General features: G+C 41.6%; 2 protein-coding genes across 2 annotated transcripts in view; both read right to left on the bottom strand.

Annotated features, from left to right (window-relative positions):
• Positions 1-743: 743 nt before the first annotated feature.
• Positions 744-4536, bottom strand: LOC147166425 (centrosomal protein of 135 kDa-like). Its single transcript, XM_086089778.1, has 7 exons — positions 4344-4536; positions 3782-3903; positions 3425-3521; positions 2507-2591; positions 2169-2444; positions 1931-2069; positions 744-1623 (listed from the first exon to the last, which is right to left on the bottom strand). Exons 1-7 carry the CDS (start codon positions 4454-4456, stop codon positions 1409-1411), a joined length of 1047 nt encoding a protein of 348 aa, XP_085945904.1. The 5' UTR covers positions 4457-4536; the 3' UTR covers positions 744-1408.
• Positions 4537-6115: 1579 nt separating this feature from the next.
• sh3rf1 (SH3 domain containing ring finger 1) overlaps positions 6116-20074 on the bottom strand; it is a 34948-nt gene continuing 20989 nt past the window's right edge. The window contains exons 3-12 of the mRNA XM_086089760.1: positions 18896-19171; positions 18257-18352; positions 17419-17718; positions 14934-15044; positions 12176-12303; positions 10858-11028; positions 9704-9984; positions 9198-9502; positions 8677-9020; positions 6116-7829 (exon numbers count right to left, since the gene is read on the bottom strand). Of these exons, the coding sequence (XP_085945886.1) occupies positions 7661-7829; positions 8677-9020; positions 9198-9502; positions 9704-9984; positions 10858-11028; positions 12176-12303; positions 14934-15044; positions 17419-17718; positions 18257-18352; positions 18896-19171 (2181 nt within the window). The 3' untranslated portion in view covers positions 6116-7660. The remainder of the gene's footprint in view (positions 7830-8676; positions 9021-9197; positions 9503-9703; positions 9985-10857; positions 11029-12175; positions 12304-14933; positions 15045-17418; positions 17719-18256; positions 18353-18895; positions 19172-20074) is intronic.

The following is a 20074-nucleotide window of genomic DNA, read 5'->3' as shown; positions in this document are numbered from 1 at the left end:
GTTTTAAACCCTAATTTGAAACACTAACCCTAGTTTGAAACCCTAATATGAAACCATAACCCTAGTTTTAAACCCTAATTTGAAACCCTAGCCCTAATTTTAAACCCTAATATGAAACCCTAGCCCTTGTTTGAAACCCTAATTTGAAACCCTAACCCTAGTTTGAAACCCTAATATGAAACCCTAGCCCTTGTTTGAAACCCTATTTTGAAACCCTAATTTTAAACCCTAATATAAAACCCTAGAACTATTTTTAAACCCTAATTAGAAACCCTAGCCCTAGTTTGAAACCCTAATTTGAAACCCTAGCCCTAATTTGAAACCCTAATTTTGAATCCTAGCACTACTTCAAAACCCTTATTTGAAACCGTAGCCCTAGTTTGAAACCCTAATATGAAACTCTAGCCCTAGTTTGAAACCCTAGCCCTTGTTTTAAACCCTTATATGAAACCCTAGCACTAGTTTTAAAACCTAATTTGAAACCCTAGCACTAGTTTTGAAACCTAATTTGAAACCCTAGCCACAGTTTGAAACCCTAATTTGAAACCCTAACCCTAGATTGAAACCCTCATTTGAAACCCTAGCCCTAGTTTTAAACCCTAATTAGTAAGTAATAAAATGCAACAAACCAAGTTGGATGCACTTCTAATAAATCAATTACTACGTTGGCGAAGTTATTTTCCTTCGAGTATCTGTAGCAGAAAGATGACTGCAAAAATCAATGTTGGATTTTTAAAAATGAAAATTGTAAAATTATTTTTTTTTATAACACAATTTTTCATGAAAAGCCATGTGCTATGTATAAAGTCAGCTATTACAATTTCAATCTCAGGGAGAGGAATAACCAGAAGGGAGTTGATCATTGGGGGGAGGGCAGACGTATAATAAAATCAAGTTAATGAATTTTCCTTTTGGGGTGTAATTCACGCAATCGCCAGATGACGCTGTTGACATCCTGACGAAAAATGCGACCATGACGTTGCCTGTACTATTTTTCGACACTAGATGGCACTATTTATATGTATATAGTTTAAAAAAAATAAAAAGTGAATATTAAGGATGAAAAAAATGACAGGAAACTGCTTATAAAAATGCACAACAACATGGGATGGAAAAAAAAACGCTTAACAAAAAGCTTACACAGCTTGGCAATAAAACCAAAACGGAATAACATCGGCCAAAAATGCAACAAAAAACAATTGGGACGAAAACACACGCAAATATGTCCAACTAATAAAAAAAATAATGACAAAAATACAACAATCATACAAAAACAGACAGAAATTGTTTTTAAAAATTTGACAAAATTATACAAAAAAAATGGTTTTAAAAATTGTTTGCGTTTGCTTGAGGTAAATATCATCAGCGGAGCATCAAACATTGTTTAGGACGCCATCGTCCATTTGGTTCATTCGACGCTGTCCTGGCAGCTGTCCTGGGTGGGACTACACGCCGTGAGTGCTGTGGTGGCTCTGAGGAGGCTTTTGTAGCGCTGGGCCTCACGGCGGTAGCGATCACGCTCCTCCTCCAAGCTCTCGATGATGTCGGCCAGGTGGTGCGTGGGCTCGCCGCTGCCACCTCTGGTGGCCCGCGGCAAGTCCAAGCTCTGCACCAGGTCTCGGTCTGAAACACACACAGTCCACTAGTTGACATTACCAAAACACTCGTTCACGACCCCCCCCCCCCCACCCCCAATTTTTTTTCAAATATTATATTGTTAGATTTATATTTTGGGGTTTATTTTTTTCTATTTATATGCAGATTTTCACTGATTGGTGACTGGTCCAGTTCCTATACTCACCATTCAACATTTTCCCATTATTTTAATTTTCGACTTTTCCATCGCGGGTATCGATACCGCAAAATAAGGCCTGGTATCGTCCCGTTACCTGATATCGGTACTCTGCCATCCCATAATATAAAGATATACCGTTGTCCAGCATCTTGTCCACTTTGTCCTGCAGCGCGCTCTTCTCGGCCTCAAAAAAGGCGACCAGTCCCTCCAGTTGGTCGTTCCGAGCTCTCGCCTCCGCCAGCTGCTCCCGAAGACGACTTTGCTCGCAAACTTCCTGACCAGTAAAAGATTCAACACAGCACAGGAAGAAAAAGTTGATGAAAGATTTTTCTGCTTGAAGTGTGTGTACGTCTTTTTTAAAAACATGTCCTACCGCTTTTATTTTGCAAAGGTTATCCTCCAAGTCCTGGATGACTTCCTGTTGACCCAGGATGACCTCCTTGGAGGCGGACAGCTTCCTGTAAGCCATGTTGAGCACGCGCTCCTTCACCGCCACCATCTGAGCCACGGTGCCGTCCTTGCGCGTCAGCTCCAGGTGCGCCTCCCCGTTGCGGGAGGCCGGCTCGGTTGCCTCGTCGTCGCCCCGCGTCCGCCGCAGCTCCTCCAGCGTCCGCTCCAGCCTCCGCTTGGCCTCCTGCGCCTCCGCCAACTGTGGCACACGCACGGTATTAGACACGACGCCATGGCCACATTGCGCGTCTGCCAACTTACTTGGGTGGTTATGGCTTTCGCGTGCCCATGAGAAAAGTCCAGCTCCGATTTGAGTGTGACCAGCTCTTCCTGCAAGTCAAACAGCCTACCGAAGAATCAACAGGACACGTTACATACATAGAAAGACACCCACAGTATGAAAATAAAATGGATTAATTAATTAATGAATTAATATAAAAACATCCGAGCAGTAAAGTTAATAGTTAATACATGGACAAAAACTGAAAATAATTGGCAAAGAAATAGACACAAAGCAGACCCAAAAAATAAATGAATGTTAAAAAAAAATAATAATAAAAAAATAAAAACTCAAAAACAAAAAGGCTAAAATGACAATAACAGGACAAAACGAACAAAAAAGTGACTAAATCTGATGAAGATTAGAAAAATGTATGTATAAAAAAGACAAGAAAATGGACCCAAAAAACCTGACAAAAAAGCTAGAAAAAAAAGGGACAATGGACAAAATCTGACCAAATCAGAATAATAGTACAAATGTTGGGCAGGAAATCAACATACCCCCCCCCCCAAAAAAAACGTTTAGAATTTGGACAAAAAACAAAACAAAACAAAAAACACAATAATGGCAACAAAAAAAGCACCCCAAAAAAAGACAAAATCTGGAGAGAAAAAAAACCTCAAAACTTTTTTTTTTAATGAAAAAAATAATCTAACTTGGACATGGACAAAAAAGGTGACCCAAAACCATGAGGGGGACAAAACAAGAACATAAAAATGTCAACAAAACAACAAAGAAGCTCACAAAACAAGCACAAAAAAATTGGGGGTGGGGGGGGATAACAGGCAAAAACGGACAATATGACAAAATGTGTATAAAAATTGCTGCAGGTTATGAAATAACTATCAACCCTGACAGAAATTTGCCAAAAATGTATATTTGTTGCTGAAACAACAAACCTTCCAGATAAATCTTCATCCTGACCACAAGGAGGCGGTCTTACTTCATTCGTCTGTGTAGACTGGTGGGTCAAGGCAATGCGTATCTTTCTCCCACCTGAAAACAAACCGGATGCTAGTTTTAGTCGTCTAGGGCGTTTTGTATTGTGCGCTATCACTCAGCTATTAAGCTTTTCTAACAGATTTATGTGGTTTGGTTAAATACACAACTATCTGAAAAACTGCTACTCATTATAAAGTTTACTGGCACCAAAAAGCTCGCACGTTGGAACACTCATAAATCAGGGTACCACTGAATTCAACTTTTTTTTTTCATAACAACACATTTATTTTAGTGCCAAATGGTTAACATCTGACCTGTACTGATAAAATGGTCGCCAGAGTCCAGCTGGCGGGAGGCGTTTGCATTACGGTACCGGTCGGGCTTCCCAGCTGACAGCTTAGCATTGCGAAGGCTAACCGTGGTGTGCACCAGATCACTGCAAAGACAAACAAAAAGTCAAGTGATGACATCGGGATGAGCCACAATGTTTTGTTTTGGTTTTCCCCAGGGGCCAAGGGTCAAAAGTCTGCACACTTGTTCAAATTTTTGAAAAAAATAAAAATAAACAGATGAGATAATGTGGTTGCATAAGTCTGCGCACCCTCTCAAAACCGTTTTTAGTGGCTTTGACTAATCCCAAAATAATTCAGATGTCAGGCCTTTTGGAATCATGGTCGGAAGGTTGATCAGCGGTAGCACAAAACCTTCTGGTAGAATGCAAAAAGTGGCAGGAAAAGCCTACTAGAAAACCTGAGCTTTGTTTTCGTTGTGTTTAATTTTGTGGGCAAAAAAACAACAACCTGAAATTAGACACATTTAACAATCATGACAAAACAATGAGACAATGACGACCAACACGTATGGGGTTTTTTTTACCTAAAGAGTTTAGCAACCAGCGGCACCGAGTCCATCCCAAAATGGAGTCGATAGCCCAGCTGGTCCAAACGTTTCCTGAGGTGGCTCCTGGTCACGTCTATGCTGCTGTCCATGGTTCTGATCCAAAAACCATACCATTGCCGGAAGCACTTCCTAATTGCGCCTCATTGTTTTTGTTTTGTTGATGAAAGAATGTCACTGCCATACACGCAGACGCAGCGTCACACGTCTTTATGACCAACTTCAAAGCTTCAAACACTTAAGTCATCATAAATGGACCAATTGATTTTGATCCATTAAGCAAATGTAAAAAGACAAAACAAAAACAAAACTTGCCAATACTAAATATGTTTGTCTGATTTTGTCAAATTTCAGCTCTTTAAATAAATCACTAAAACAGTTAACACTAGCCAAATTTTACCATTTGGCTAGTGTTTTTAATATTTAAATAATAATAATAATAATAATATTGTACTTTACAAAAACATACAGCCATGGAAAAAAAACCCTGCAAAGAATTAAATAGTTTGTTTTTGCTTCACTTCAATGGACATTGTGCTGCTCCTTCTGGTGTGCACACCTTGGCCAGCTGGGGGCAGTATAATACAAATAAACTGTACATGGAGAATGTCACTGTTAATTTAGCCGAATTTGTGTGAAGTCATTAAAAAAAAATGCTATATAAATAAAGTTGAGTTGTGCCCTTTTTTCAATTAATAAATGAACACCAAACAAGGTGAAAGGGTTCCAAATTTCAAATACAACAATGCAAGCCCTGTGATTGGCATAACTTGTCTCCATGGTAACCCCTCCTCTCCATGGCTGCGTATGTGTGTAGCGACAATGACCTCTGTCACTTCCCATCAGCGTTCTCCCAGCTCGGTAGAATCACATCGTAAGAGAGACAAAAGACTTCGTGTGCAAACACAATCATGGAAAACATTAGCTTTTATTGTTAAACAGACTCTTAAAAATGTGCTATTCCCTCAAATACTACTAATAATATAATAATAATAATAATAATAATAATAAGCTTGATTTCAATTTCAGACAGTGGAACTAAAGGACCCCCAAAACCAACAACAACAAAACAACAACAATTTATCAAGTACTTAGGAGAGCTGTGAATTTGTTTGGCGTTTTCCTTGAAATGAACAGAAAAAAATTGAAGAGATTCAAGAGATGTTTTTATTTTTATGAAAAAGTCTTGTGGGGGAAAAAAATATAGAAATATTCTGAATATAAGTATTTTTCCCTAACTTGTAATATTGTGCACAAAAAGGAATAATTCCATTAAAAAAAATCTATAAGGTTAACAAATTGTTTAAAAAGGAAAAATGTGCAAAATTTGTAATGCAAATAGTCGTCATTTGAGAAATGTTTTAATGTGTTTATCAAGAAAAGTCGTTAAAATATACACTTACTGTACGATTGTTTTTTTTTTCAAAAGTTCATCCCTGTGGCAATCCTTTTTAAAAAGCTACTTTTTAACTTGGTCTTTCTGCAAAAAAAAAATAATAATAATTTTTTTCCTGATGCATGGCTGCAGAAGTCTGCCACTGAATTTGACAAAAATACAAATAAAATGCTGCGTTTGTGTCGTATTGCAAGGAAACCTTCAGAGATACCTCATGGAACATTGAGAAAGATTCCAAGAGTGAATTCTGAATCATTATCACAGTGGTCCCCTTTGTTAATACTAAACTACAGAAGGGATGGGCAACCTTTTTATACCTCCAATAAATGTATGGAAAAATATAATGGAAGAAATGAGCGTTAAAGGCTGTATTTTCTTAAGGATGAATCAGTTTGCTGTTGGACAAAAAATTGTGAAAAAGCGGGGGGGGCTTAAGTGAATTTGCAAATGTCGACCCCGAGTATGCAGTATTTCATTGAATTGTCAAAACAAACAAAAATAGTGTACATCTAAAATGGACAACAAAAATGCTAACTGCTCAGTGTAATTCATTCTACAAAAAAAAAAAATACAAATAAATCTCTTAGATCGCAAAAGGAATCTTATGGTAATTCAAGTAGATACAAAAACGATCAAAAGGGGATCAATCAAAGCAATTATCTCCTTCTCTAAAATATATTAGAAAAACTTCCAGCATGATCACAAGAGTGCTTTGTTTGTGTCGTGGTGGCGGAGTCACATTAAGTAGTGTTGAGGTCACTGCAACTGACGAGGAGCAGCATTTTTTTTTTCAGAATAATGATAACAACAAATAGGAAGAAAAAAAAAAGAGGCTGAAACGATAAGTCACTCTGGTGCAGCAGAGCTACGTCGGGATGCGTTTGATTAGCAGCACAGCTCGTCCAGCCCGTACAACACGACGGTAGGAAAGCGAACCTCAGATGAATTTACAACACTTCCACTGAGGCTTGATTTGCTTTTCACGTGTCAAGGCAAGTGATGCATCTCAATAGCATATTGCAATATGGTAGAAAAGTTCATGCAGAATCAAACCCCGGGCCTCTGAATTGTGACGCACACTTGCTGATCACCACGCCACCGTTTATTTATTTTCAGTGGCTCGATTAAAGAAACTCATAAAACACATTGGAAAATCTTTTTCAAAATGCCAATTCCTACCTAATTTCTATATCAAAAATATTTTTTGATTATGTAATATTCAAATTTCTTGAGATGGTGAAGTATGGTGTTTATGTTACTTGTAAGTTAAAGCAAGATGATAATTAAATTAAAAAAAAAGACAATACACATGGAATGACGTATAGAAAAATGAGATGAGGACCTTGTAGACAAAAGTAGTGTTTTGGCACAATCTTGTGGCATCTTGGTGCCAAGGAACTATGTTGACATCAATCGAGGCGCTTCATTTAAACAAAAGTAGTGCTCTGGCGCCAACTTGTCATCTTGATGCTAACGAAGTATGTTAAAGTAAATTGATAAGTTTCATTCAGACAAAACTAGTACTTGTCGTAGCATCGTTTTGCCAAGGAAATACATTGAAGTCAATTGAAGAGTTGAAGTTGAAGTATTCCACCATGTTGTCGCTTACTGAGATGCACCTGTCCCCTGCCTACCCCATTGCAAAATGGCCGCAAATCAAGTGAGGGCACATGCCAGTTTAACCCTTTCAACTACCCGGGAAAAATTAGGCCAGTCTTTCTTGAAATAAGTTAACAAAACAAAACAAAAGAGCAACATATCTATATTAACGAATATTGTTTTCCTGGAACTAAATCCTCTTTGTGTCCTTATGTACAATAAAGTGAAGAACAGTACAAGGCACACATTTAAGGGTATAAATAAAAATAAAAATAAAAAAAGTAGTGTGTGCGGGAGAGGCTTAGATACTGTCCACAAAGCTTCCAGGGAAGAGACCCGTCCTGCCGTTGCGCTGCAGCGTGCCTTTGAACCAGCCGTCCTCGCGCTTCCGGTGCACAAACACCACGTCGCCTTCCTTCAGCTCCAGCTCGGCCTCGCTCTGCGGCGGGTACGACACCACCACACGGTACCTGAAGCGGGAGCACACGTTAGGATATATTAAGGGTAAGGGGAGCCGTTGGGTTCACAATGTCAGGAAGAAGATATTAAGAAGCCCCAAAAAATTCTCAAAAAAATGTACTGTACAAAAAAATAAATCATCAATATTTCAACACATTGTATAAAACAGCACCAGTTTCTTAGGAAATTGTAATCACAAAATATTTGGAGAAAGTTCCAAATAGTTGTAACAAAAAAGAAGAAGAAAAAAAAGAAAAACAGAAGTCATATTCTAGAAGGAAGTCATTATATGTTGCAAAACGTCAAGAAAAACATTTCTAGAAAAATATGAATTTTTTTCCTTGTAACATTGAAACTTTTTCTCCTCCAAGTTCCATTTTAGATTGAATAATTAAAAAAAAATGTTATGCAAATAAAGTTGTAACAGAATATAATTGTATTTGTGAAAAAGTCATAACAGATACACTTAGTATTTTTTTAACCAAACCAAAATAAAAATAAAAATCATGTTTATGGGGGGAAAAAATCTCATCAATACAACACTTAAATTATTGGATTTCCCCCCCCCCAAAAAGGTCATAAATTGATACTTAATTCTGAAATAATTTATCAAGAAAGAATGCAGCAATTCAAACTTTTCTTTATTTTCAGTATTATATAAAAATGATTTATTAACCATTTAATAAGGTATCTGTCTTGTTACTGCACTAAGATATTTGTGATATTTCGTTTGCATTGTTGAGGTATCGCATGAGGACTCCATAGCAACAGAAATTCAAAATGGGAGTGACTCGCGTGCAAATAAATGTGATCATGAAAGTGAAGCTTGAAAAATTCAACTGTCTATCATTTAGTTACCTCTCACAGATGATAGGCCGCGCATCATGCTGCAGCGACGACAGCGAGGAACACGGCTGGCGAGGAGGTGGTGCGATAGGAGCGCCTCCATCCAAGACGCCGTTCCTACGATGGGAGGAGGGTTCCGACGAGGAAGCGGAAGATGGAGAGGCAGCGACGGCGGTGGCAGCAGCGGTGCCGGCGGCGGGATCCGGGCAGGAGGGAAGGGAGGCCTCGGGACCCGAGGCTCCTTGGGCCGACTCTGCGGTGGCGGCTTGCTCCGCCTCTAGCGTGGGCGAGGAAGGCGGAGATTGACGAGATTTCTTCTTGTTGGACAGCAGCTTCAGAAGACTTTTCTTTTCTCTCTGTGGAAACAAGTCAAGTTTTCTTCGTATTGGCGTTTTTGTGTCCTAAAAAGTAGACAAACTATTGATTGTGCACTTTCCTAAAACGGATGAAACTCTTGATGAAACCTTTGCAGACAAACTATTAATATTGGAGTTTTCTACAAATAGAAAATGGCTGTCGGTATAAAGTCCCACCTTGACGTCCTTGTCCAGGCGACACGCAAGGGCAGCACTGGTTGCAGCGGCACTGAGAGCAGAACCGTTCCCGGCGAGAACGGGCACGGGTCTCAAGGCGTCACCCTCTAGGGAGGCGGCGCTGACGTTGGGCGGGGTGAGGGAGGCGGCGGCGGACCCCAGCGCCACAGCGGTCCGGGCGCAGCCCTGAGCGGGGCCGGGGGAGGGCTGGGGGCACGCGGTGAGGTGCGGGAGGTAGGTTCCAGGTGGCGCCGAATGGGTGGGCACGACAGCCGGGGTGGGTCGGTCCTGACCGTGGCATGCGGCTGAAAACAGAATTCAAAATTTTGAATTAGTAGATGGCAAACTTGCATGCTGTTATAATTTGTAGTAGTGCTGATTGATGACTTTTTGGTGGTATTGAGTCCAAATGAACCAAACCACCAAATGCACAAAAAAGTTGTCTTGATCCACACACAGGAATTTTTTGGCTCGTAGTTGAGAACTCGCTATCCCGTCGGACCCACCTGTCCTGACGGCGTTGCGAGCCTGATTCACCGTCATCTGCGAGCTGACGTGTAGCGGCACTTTGGGCTGCTGGCCCGTGGCCGTCTGAGCCGCCGTCACCGCCACGGCGGGCTGAACGGCGGCGGCGGCAGAGGCAACGACGGGAGGATGTTTGGCAGAGTCGGGGCCCGCCACAATGGCCCCGTGGTGGCTGGACGAGGGGCTGACGATGGTGATGCCTCTGCCCGCCTGCGTGCACAAGCTCATGGGCACCTTGGACTGGCTGCTCCCCGACGCCGTCCTGAAAGGGGGGGCAAGCGTGTTACAAACATGACACCACACACACACACGCACACGCGACTGAATACAATTTAGGATCTAAAGAAGGGAAAATGTCTTACAGATTCCAAATTGGATCCAAGGGAATAAAATGTAGTGAGAGCCTACTTAAAACGTGACAAATTACAAGCTGATCTAAGTAACTTTGACATTTGGACACATTAAATGGCTTTTGCATGGATTTCAATTGCTTCCAAATGTGCAATCTTGATCAGATTCTGAGTGAAAATGGACATGAAAGCCGAAAAAAGACAAACTGTCCAAAAGTCAAACAAAACTGTGAGCTCAAAGGATGTCAGCAAAGCTTGTGAAACTTCAGCTCAGTTAGCATCTAAAGGACTACACAAGCATTTCGAAAGGTTTTTGACTTTTTTGTGTTTTCTTTTTTGACTTTTTTGTGTTTTCTTTTTGTAACAGGAAAGCACCTCACTTCATTTTCATTTCTTCATAACATAATATCTATAAATTACCACTAGCTGATACTTGCCATACACTTTACATTTTGTCTGTTGCATAAAGGTTTCAAACATTGGGATACCAATGCTATTTGTTAGCATAATTATGCCCTTTTGCAGTGTTTGTTAGCATTAAGCTAATTGGATTTTAAGGCAAAGTTATGTGGTTGTTTTAAACAAATATACAATGTGTAATTCAGTTTGCTAGAAATATGGTTAGCATCTTAAAAAAAAAAAATAATCCTAGTTCTTTGGTGCCAAGATGCCACAAGATGGCACCGAAGGAACACTTTTGATGGATTGCGTCCCACTTTGAGGGTCCCACTGTCTGTTCAAAAACTTTATTTAAAAAAAAAAAAAACTGTTAAGCTCCAACCAACCTGCTGACTGGACTCATGTAGTTCCCCGGGAATACTCCGATCTTGCCGGTATGCATAGAGGTGCCCTTGAACCAGCCGTCCTGACAGCGCTCCAGCACCAGGAACATCTCACCCTTCCTCAGCTCCAGCTCGTCCTCCTTGCGGGGAGCATAGGGGAACATGGCCACATAGCTGCAGCCGCAAAACAAACACATCAAAGGCACACTCCACAAAAAGCGAGCACAGGAAGTTTGTCTATCCTCACAATGCAGACCCTCCGGGAGAGAACGTGACACGGAATTTGCGGGTCATGTCTATTGGGCCGGCGAGGAGTCACAGCTGGGATGCTGTCGGCATGAAATCCCAGCGAGACATGGGACGTGTGTGTGCAAAAGCGGATGCAGATGGCGGTGGCAAAGCAGGCTTGCAAGAAGGGGGGGGGGGGCATCTAATTCTAAACAGGTATGAGTGTGCTGCCTTGGGGGAGGTTTAAAAGTCAAGGCTGACTCACAGAACCTCAAATAGGACCCAAGAGGAAAGCGTCACCGGCTGGTATTAAGCATGTGTGCAAAATCACTGTTATATTCCACTGGACATTCTTTTAAAATGTGACATAGTCATGAGGCAATTAATCATTATGTGTATGTAAACTATACAAAATTATTACTATCGGCGCAGCTGTTGGGCATTTTGACAAATATCTGTACCTGCTTTTTTTCAAAATCTGACGGTAAAATCATTTTAATCTCTTTATGTTTCCATTTAACCTTTTAAGACGTACTGATAACCTTGGGAGCTCCCTGAATATTTTTTTAAATAAATTTTAAATTAAGTATATTGTCTAAGATGAAAAAAAACCACCTTACATTTTAAAAAGTCAGAAAAATGGTTCAATAAGCATTAATGCTTTAAGACATTGCAAAAAAGAGTGACATTTTTATTTAAAAAAAAAAGAAGTTTACGCCAATGTTAGTCCTCCCTTTTCACTGAAAATTAATATCAGCTTCAAATATCTGTTGTCGGCCTCCTTGACTACTAATAATTGGCATCAGTATCGGCTCTGAAAAAAACATATTGGTCTATCTCTACAAAAAATGCTTTGTTTAGTTTTTAAAAAATAATAATTAATTGTCATTTTCAATAGTATTGTTTATAATTATAATGTATCATTTGTTCATATGTGCCATATGATCGACTGGCGACTCCATGGTGTACCTGGCCAGCTTCTAAGTGAGGCTCCAGCTCACCTGCGTACCTCATCAGGATAAGCGCTACAGAAAACGGATGGTCCGAGGGCAGGCCTGTTTTTGTAGGCGGCACGACTGTTTTTCCAACTCACACTGTGGGTCTTTGTCTGCCGCCCTGGTCGCCGACGCTGGGGGAGGGTCTCTGCCCTGCCACCAGCGAGTACCCATTGCCTCCGGCGGATGACTGCGGCGGTGGCGGCGGCGGTGGCGGGAGAGCGTCCTGTGGTGATGACAAGAGAGAAACGTAAAGGTGGTTATTATTATGACCGCGTGGCAATCCGCCACAGTTCTGTCGATACTGGCCGGTAAACAAAAACTAGTAACTTGAGCGCCTTTGCATTAAATGGAAAAACAGGTTTGTTATATACTTGATATCCAGCTTAAGGTCTATGTTCTAGAACAGTGGTGCCTTGAGGTACAAGCCTTAATTTGTTTTTGTTTTTTGCTTCAACTTGCAAGTAAAAATTCTAGAAAAAGTCAAATTAAGTTTAGCTGTTATTTTAAGCTCATCCTGAAATTTCACTCTAAGGCCCAATATGGCTATTTTAGGGTTAGGGTTAGTGTCGTGCTGATAATATATGGCCCTAAATGCTCTATTCTCTTTGATCTGTGGGCTTCAACTGCTTTCACTTTTATAATGTTTCACAAGCATACTGTAAAGAAAATCAAATTGGACCATCAGTGGAAAAATTTTGAACCCCAGTTTGTTTAGAAGTGGCAAAGTGAGTCCATCTGACCTCCACGTTGCTTTCTATTTTGTACTTTTTTGCTTGTTTGTTTGTTGCTAGGAGACGGCGCAGCTGTGCAAGCGGCAGAGCTGCCGTCCCAGAATTTAACGTGGACCATATGAAATGACAAATCACAACTCGGCTCAACTCGGATTCATCTTGGCGCTTGTAACGATGGCAAAATCCCCCTTTTACCCTTTCAGCGCTATAATTGTATCCACATGCGTGTGCCCGTCTAGTTCACGGCACACAGCTCTATGGTGAGGTCACCAACAACCTGTTAAGCGGTCATGTGATCGTGTTCACGACACGACACCGCGGCACCCCCGGCCCGCCATGAGCAATATGCGCACAAGGGTGAGCGCGTTACGGTCGACTGGCGACGCTGGAGCTGAGATAATTAGGCCGCCTGCGGGCTGCAGAAATCATCTGTACAAAAACATCACGTAGGGTTCCCAAGTGAAGCGGAGAACTCCACCTTTTGTGTGCGCATTCCTGCTCATTCACTAACTCAGCATGCCAGCTTGTATACACACACACACACACACACACACACACACGCGCACGCACGCACACATGAAGTGTGTGTGCACTTTTGTGTAGGCTGAGAGAGAGAGAGCTATTATCGCCACTTTTTTTCTTAACATAAACGTAAAGAATGAGGAGGCTTTTGCAAAATTTGTGCTTGCATATCTCAGGAGACTACGCAAGCCACTAAAGCAGGAATGGGCAAGTGGCGGCCCGCACCTTGATTCATTTTTGAAAATACAAATAATTACTGGAGTGAGCAATTTATGTTGTAATATCAGTGTTCACCACTAGCTCAACAAGGGCCGCATCGGGGACAGTTTACTTTTCTATATTGCACTGTGTCCACTGTCCACACATTTATTTGGGGATTTTTACAAATCGTGGCCACCTCCATCATTTAAATTGGCCATCCCTGAACTAAGGGATTAATTTATTTACTCTTTCTTCTGCTTTTGTTGTGGCTAAGATGAATAGCAGGGGGTACGATGGTACCGTGACTTACGACTTTCTAAAATGTATTCTATGACCGAGCTCGTAACTCACTTTACTAATATATAAAATCTGTTTTCCTCATTGAAATTCATTGAAATGCCTTTGGAGCTCTTGGAACAGTTAAAAATTGTGGGCAAAAACTCCCGTTACTTTTAATAACTTACTTTCCTCTTTAATTATTTGAGTGGAAATCCCCCCCCAAAATCCGATTGACAAATATAAAGACACAAACATGTTCATCTCAACAACATGCTTTTGTTTGGAGTCTTTTCAGAATCCTCAAGTGACTATTTTTTAATCAATCATTGAACAACAACTCCAGAATCTTTTTGTGGTGTTATGAGCCACTTCTGGAAGCTCTGAGTCTCCCCTCCAGAGGCGGAGCTGTTCAACACTCCATGTCCAGACTGCAACAACAAGTTGTGAAGCCACCACTAGCTACCAACAATAATTTAACCATATACAGTACAGGCCACCGTCTCTACAGTACAAGCCATCAAAACTAAATGAACACATGTGGAGTGATGTACTTAAAAAAGAGTGAAATAATTGAAAACATGTTTTATATTCTAGTTTCTTCAAAATAGTCAAAATAGTCACTCTTTGTTCTGATGATTTTTTTTTCTTGGCATTCACTCAATGAGCTTCAAGAGTAGTCACCTGAAATGGTTTTCCAACAGTATTGAAGGAATTCCCAGAGGTGAGAATGCCAAGAGTGTACAAAGCAGTAATCAGAGCAAAGGGTGGGTATTTTAAAGAAACTAGAATCTAAAACATGTTTTTAGTTATTTCACCTTTTTTTCTTAAGTACATAAAACTCCACATGCGAGAATCTACGATGTAAATAGTAATGAGAATAAAGCACATTGAATGAGGTGTGTCCAAACGTTTGGCCTGTACTGTACTTTAGCATAGGTACAGTGTACAGTATATCTTGTTGTCTTCCACTGTTATACGACAGGGAATACAAAAAAATTACATTGTGGTATAATTTCATGCTTGATGGTTAGGCAGGCGCTCCAGATATTTGTATACAAGCAATTCAAAAGCACACTTTCATATTATACGGCCTTAAATATTAGCGAAAGTCTGCACCTACCAGCGGAATGGGTGTGTAGCTGGTCTCTGACGGAAAGGTGAAGACTGTTGCTGTGGTGACGGGACTGCTCGGGGGCGGTGTCACGATCAGTCCGGTTGTGCAAATGTGTACCTTTCAAACACAGGAGAAAAAGCGCTTATCAAACATGATGGCAAATTCCACGCACACGTGACAACATAAAAATAATTTGGGTAGCCCCCAGAACATACTTTGCCCTCTCCTGATGCAATGTAGAGCGTAATAACAGAAGACAGTGTTTCGCCAGGGTGTCACATTGTGTGATCTTGCTCCTCGACAAAGTGGCGACCGCAACCCGTCCGATTGGCCAACCGCAATCAGGTGACACCCGATTGGCCCGTCATATGCGTGAGAGCGCGGCGGTGTCGTGGTAACAGGGCCCCAGTGTCGCTGGCACAAAACCTCCCCGTGGCCTGAGCGCTCACTCGCTCACTCTCGCCACGCATGACTGCACCAGGCCGGGACGCCTCTTAAGGTGAACCCTCCGACTGCATCCGCAGTCTCGAAAATGTCTCTACAAGTCACTTTCCTGCCAGACTTGACGTGATTTTGCTTTACGGCATCAACGGCGGCACTTTGAGGATAAGAGTTGACGGCAGGCGTGTTGGCTTTCAAAATACTCCCCTGGGCTAAAGTAGCTTTGTTGTCTTTTTGTCTGCCTGCTGGAAAGATCAGTAAGGTGGAGGTGGGAGGAGGATGGTGTGTGGTAGTCAGCGTCTCTTATTGTGTGTGGGGTAAACACATATTTCCCAAAGGCCAATTATGATTTAAAAATATTTTGCCTGTTCGTTCACACGCAAGCAATGCTTTCAGAAACTGACAACTACATTTTCACCACCATTAAAACCTCATGGGAGCAGATTTGATTGTTTTGACATGTACTTTTTAGATGCTTGCAGAGGTGAAGGGCTCAAGTCACATGACTTGATTTGAGTGAAACTGTCATTGCCAATTTTAAGATCTGGTAAATACATGAATACAACTTTTGACAGACCTGACTCGACGTTCATGAGACTCGATTACATGGATGGAACTTCAAAAACAATTCCATTTGGACAGAAAGATGTTTTTGATAAAAGTGGGCAAAACATAGAATGGTCACATGCACTTTGCACTTAAAGATAAGAGACAACTATGAAATCTAACTTGATGCCATCATTGGAAAGTTCAAAGCCAGCTAAAGCTACATTAAGGCCATACCTTGGCTAACTGATAGCTGTTCAAACATCAAGTTTTATTGGTAGTTGTACGTTTAATTGAGAAGACAATGAAGCAATTGATGATATGGAGACTCGGCCAGTATTTTACAACCTGTATTGAGCAAAGGCAGTCATGAGAAAAGCCTCACGACAAGTATACTCTATACTGAAATGATGACATCTAAATATATGCACAAATCTACTTACTTACATTTTTAGTTCAAGAGAAATCTGTTATGCCTGTAAGAGGTGGCTACAACGGTTAATTGTACCTCTAGTGGAAGAGCATTGTTATTATATGTCATTGACATAGAAAAACAAATATTTGCTAACCAATTAAATGAAATTGGTTAATATCCTGCAGCATATCGGATGTTCATCAAGGAAGCTCTTCAATTACAAGATTTGGAATTTGCTCCAAATGGCTGGTATAAACCAAAATGTAAGACTTCCTGTTCAATTTTGGAGACTTGTGTTTGGGTTTTTCTCAATGTAACTCGTAGGGCGATAAGCGCATTCCTCCGCTCCTCTTTATTATTTTAGTGCTCTTTAAACACCTTAACTGACGCTGGCCGCTTATTTGAGTCTATTCGCAGCGCAGGCGGCCTCAGACAAATTGGCACGTCTGCGAGCGTGTCTAACCACGTCCAAAAACCTCCGGCAGCTGCCGACCATAAAGCAGCTGCTGTCATGTCTGGCTCGCTCCACAGGGACCCGGGGGCCTGAAGACGTTTTTCACAGGCGAGTGGAGTCATGCAGCCACGCATTGCTTGAATCCTCGGATGGAGCATTGTTCACATTATGTTGTATGTCTGACTTGTGTCTTTGCCTGGATTCTTCATATTGGCGCAAACCACTAAACCAAATTTCAAAAACGTTGTGGAGGGATGAGACAGGGGACATATTTGCTTAATAAAAATAAAAAATGTAAAAATACATGGGGGAATGTTCCTGTTTTTCATGCTCAGGCCAGAACAAGAAAAGTATTACTTTGCTGTCTTGGTATGGCCACTCTTTCTTGTGACGCAAATTTTTAACCTCAATAACTTTGCCGCCATCTTGTGGCATCTTGGCAACGAGGAGCTATGTCATAGTGAGTAGAGGAGTTTCATTAGATAAAAGTAGTACTCGTCTGTCATCTTGTGGCATTTACCTTATGATTAAACAGATAGAAATGTACACAAATACACTATTTTAAAAAATCTTGATATAATGGGGGTGCAAGGCAGAGGTCTGTAGTTTCCTCCCGCGTGCTCTCTGCATGTTACCTGTGAAGGTGCGCTGCAGGAAAGCCCCCCGGTGATCTCGCCGATGCGGGCGGCGGCGGTGGGGTTGCTGGAGCTGATGAGCACCGGGCCGCTGATCTCCATGGAGTGGCGTTGTGGGGGCGGAGCCAGCATGGGCTTGTGGGACATGGTGAGGGAGGTGAAGGAATGTCGCTTCTTGCTGTTCTTCTTGTCCCGATGGCCACCGTTGCTCTGGGGCCCCGAGGAGGCCCCCTCGCCCGACTCGCCGTTGGGGTCGGAGGGCTTGTCCGACTCGATGAGCTGCCGGGCCGCAGAGTTGAACTAGGAGGGAGGAGAAAATAGAAGGGTGGGTGGAGTTAAGCGTGGTACACATATGAACAATCGGGCAGAATTTGAGCATTTCCCCTTCCTGACAAGCAAGTTAACACCTGATTATCCAAAGACTTGGCAACTGTGACATAAAACGGATGTATCTATATAAACCACAATATAAATCACCCGGCGGTGTCTTGGCTCTGCTCTGACGCCGGAAAATTTCCGGGTCAACTTAATTGCCTCCAACTCCTCCCTCGATTCTGTCTCAGTGCCATTAATAGAGAACGGCAACGTGGTAAAACAGGCAGTGTGAAAGGCCCTAATAACCCAATAAAAGCAACAAAAGCCCCAAATAAAACAGTAGAATGAAGACTTTATTAATAGCTCCGTGTGCTGCTATTTCTGAGCTCGCCACCTCAAACCGTCAAAAAAAAAAGTCTAAAAAAAAAGTCTAAAAATAAGTGTTTGAACAGGAAGCCACCTACGTGGTGACCTGGATCTCAGCGTACTGAATGCTAATTCTGTCGCAGCCTATTTTTCTTACCTCCACGTATGAGATGGGGAAAATTCCAATTTTATCTCCCAGCATTCCCTCCGCCCAGTTCTCGTCCACCCGGCGGATGACAGTGAGAATGTCATCCTGGAAAACAAAATAATATTTTTCCATGAAAATGTATTCATTGATTCTAAACAGTCTATTACTTAGTATTTTTTAATTAGTAGTGTTTCTCTTGACTGCACTGGCTCCCATTATGTTAGATTAATTTTTTTTTGTCCAATCACATTACAGCCTCTGGGTGTTGTGTTGCCATGTCAATCTTACTGTATAAATTAATATTGGTGAGTATTAGGGGATTTAAAAAATATATTATTCAGTAAATACTGATTTTAAAGTGCTCCAGATGATCTACCACAGTTGCATGCTGTTCTATTATATTTTTTTGTATAATACTGCATAGTTTGTTTTACTTCAAGATGGAAATGAAACACCTCTAAATGCTAAGCTACAATGCTGTCTCCATATAATGAGCCTGGTCTCGCTATATCCAGAGTATAATTCGTCATGCCTAGTCTAATTACAGCCGTTCATCAAGAAGCCAGACAAAATGTAATTATCATGCATTTCTTTAGGGTGCTTTAACCGAAAGAAATACAAGTGCTTAAACACAAGTTATTTCGCTACCTTGGCGAACGGCAGGCAGTCCTTGTCAGCCTCCTTGTCTTTGAGCTCAAAGTCATAGAGTGCTTTGCACTGAGGCGGCGGCTGCGGCAGTGGCTTGATGACTTGCACAAAGTTGGTGGGGAAGAAGCCGTGAACGCCGCCCATCTCGCCGTGGAACCAGTTCTCGTCTACCTGCCGGCGCAGAATGATGACATCGCCCTTGCTGAACTTGAGGTCGCCCGGCTCCTTGCCATCGTAGTTGTAGAGTGCTTTGGCGCATGGCAGCTGGGGGATGCCCTGAAATCAAGAGGTGGTACAAATAAAAATATAGTACAGAATTTCACTTAGTAGAGTATGTGACAGAGGTGGGGGATTGGAGTCACATGGCAATTAAGGACGCCATAAACCAGGCGACGTGGCCAAACGCGACTGAAGTACACTATCATGAAAACATTACAGTTGGTGACACCAAGTGCCTGAGCATTGCACATTTAACAATACACTGGAGCAGAAATAATGCGACCTTGAATTGGGTTTTGAGGCGCCGCGGACAAAATACTTATGCTTTGTTTTTGTTTTGTTTTCTGTAATTATTTAACCACAAAAACATGGCACGATTGTCAAGAAAGTAGCAGGTGAAAAGTTTTCTTATTGTGATTTTTATTGTTGTGAATAACTTGTGAGAACGTAATACAAACACACTCCACAATCATTGGGCCTCCATTTGTGTCCGCATTTAGCTTCCTAAATGGCCATTGTTCCATATCACGTCCTAATCACAGAGTCCGTGACTTGGCCTAACTCCGTGTTGACCAGGAAAGAACATAAAACACAAAATAATCACTCAAGTTAATCTGTTTTGAGATGTCGAAAAATAGGGTTTTTACTGACTAACAAGGAGGAGAGAATTTGTTGAAATGTGGCCCAGTGATACCATTTATACTAATGCAAGATGAATTCAGCTGCAAATCAGTTTTCTTGCAAGGTAGTTAGCATCAGAGGCTCTATGCCGGTGTTGAAAGCGTCTCGCTTTGGTGAGTTCTGTCTGAAAGGGACAGCCAAACAAATCATGGCTCTCCTTTCACAACTCTAATGCAGTAATTAACCCAGAAGCCAGTTTGACGCCATAGTGGTGTGACATAAGGCCCCCTTTAACTGCCTGTAAAAGTCGGCATTTTTCCGCCTTTTTTCCAGATCGCT

The sequence above is a fragment of the Leptonotus elevatus genome, chromosome 11, assembly GCF_054856555.1.
Source record: "Leptonotus elevatus isolate MCC_2025b chromosome 11, RoL_Lele_1.0, whole genome shotgun sequence".
Lineage (NCBI taxonomy): Eukaryota > Metazoa > Chordata > Actinopteri > Syngnathiformes > Syngnathidae > Leptonotus > Leptonotus elevatus.
The sequence above is the reverse complement of the archived record's forward strand: the minus strand, read 5'-3'. Positions and strand labels throughout refer to the sequence as shown.

Bases quoted from the DNA above. Each gene is read 5' to 3' on its own strand.
- LOC147166425 (XM_086089778.1), bottom strand. From the start codon at position 4,456: ATGGACAGCAGCATAGACGTGACCAGGAGCCACCTCAGGAAACGTTTG. The intron at 3,904-4,343 runs GTAAAAAAAACC...TTGTCTTTGCAG, and splicing joins CTGGTTGCTAAACTCTTTAG to TGATCTGGTGCACACCACGG. The intron at 2,445-2,506 runs GTAAGTTGGCAG...CGTGTGCCACAG, and splicing joins CGAAAGCCATAACCACCCAA to TTGGCGGAGGCGCAGGAGGC.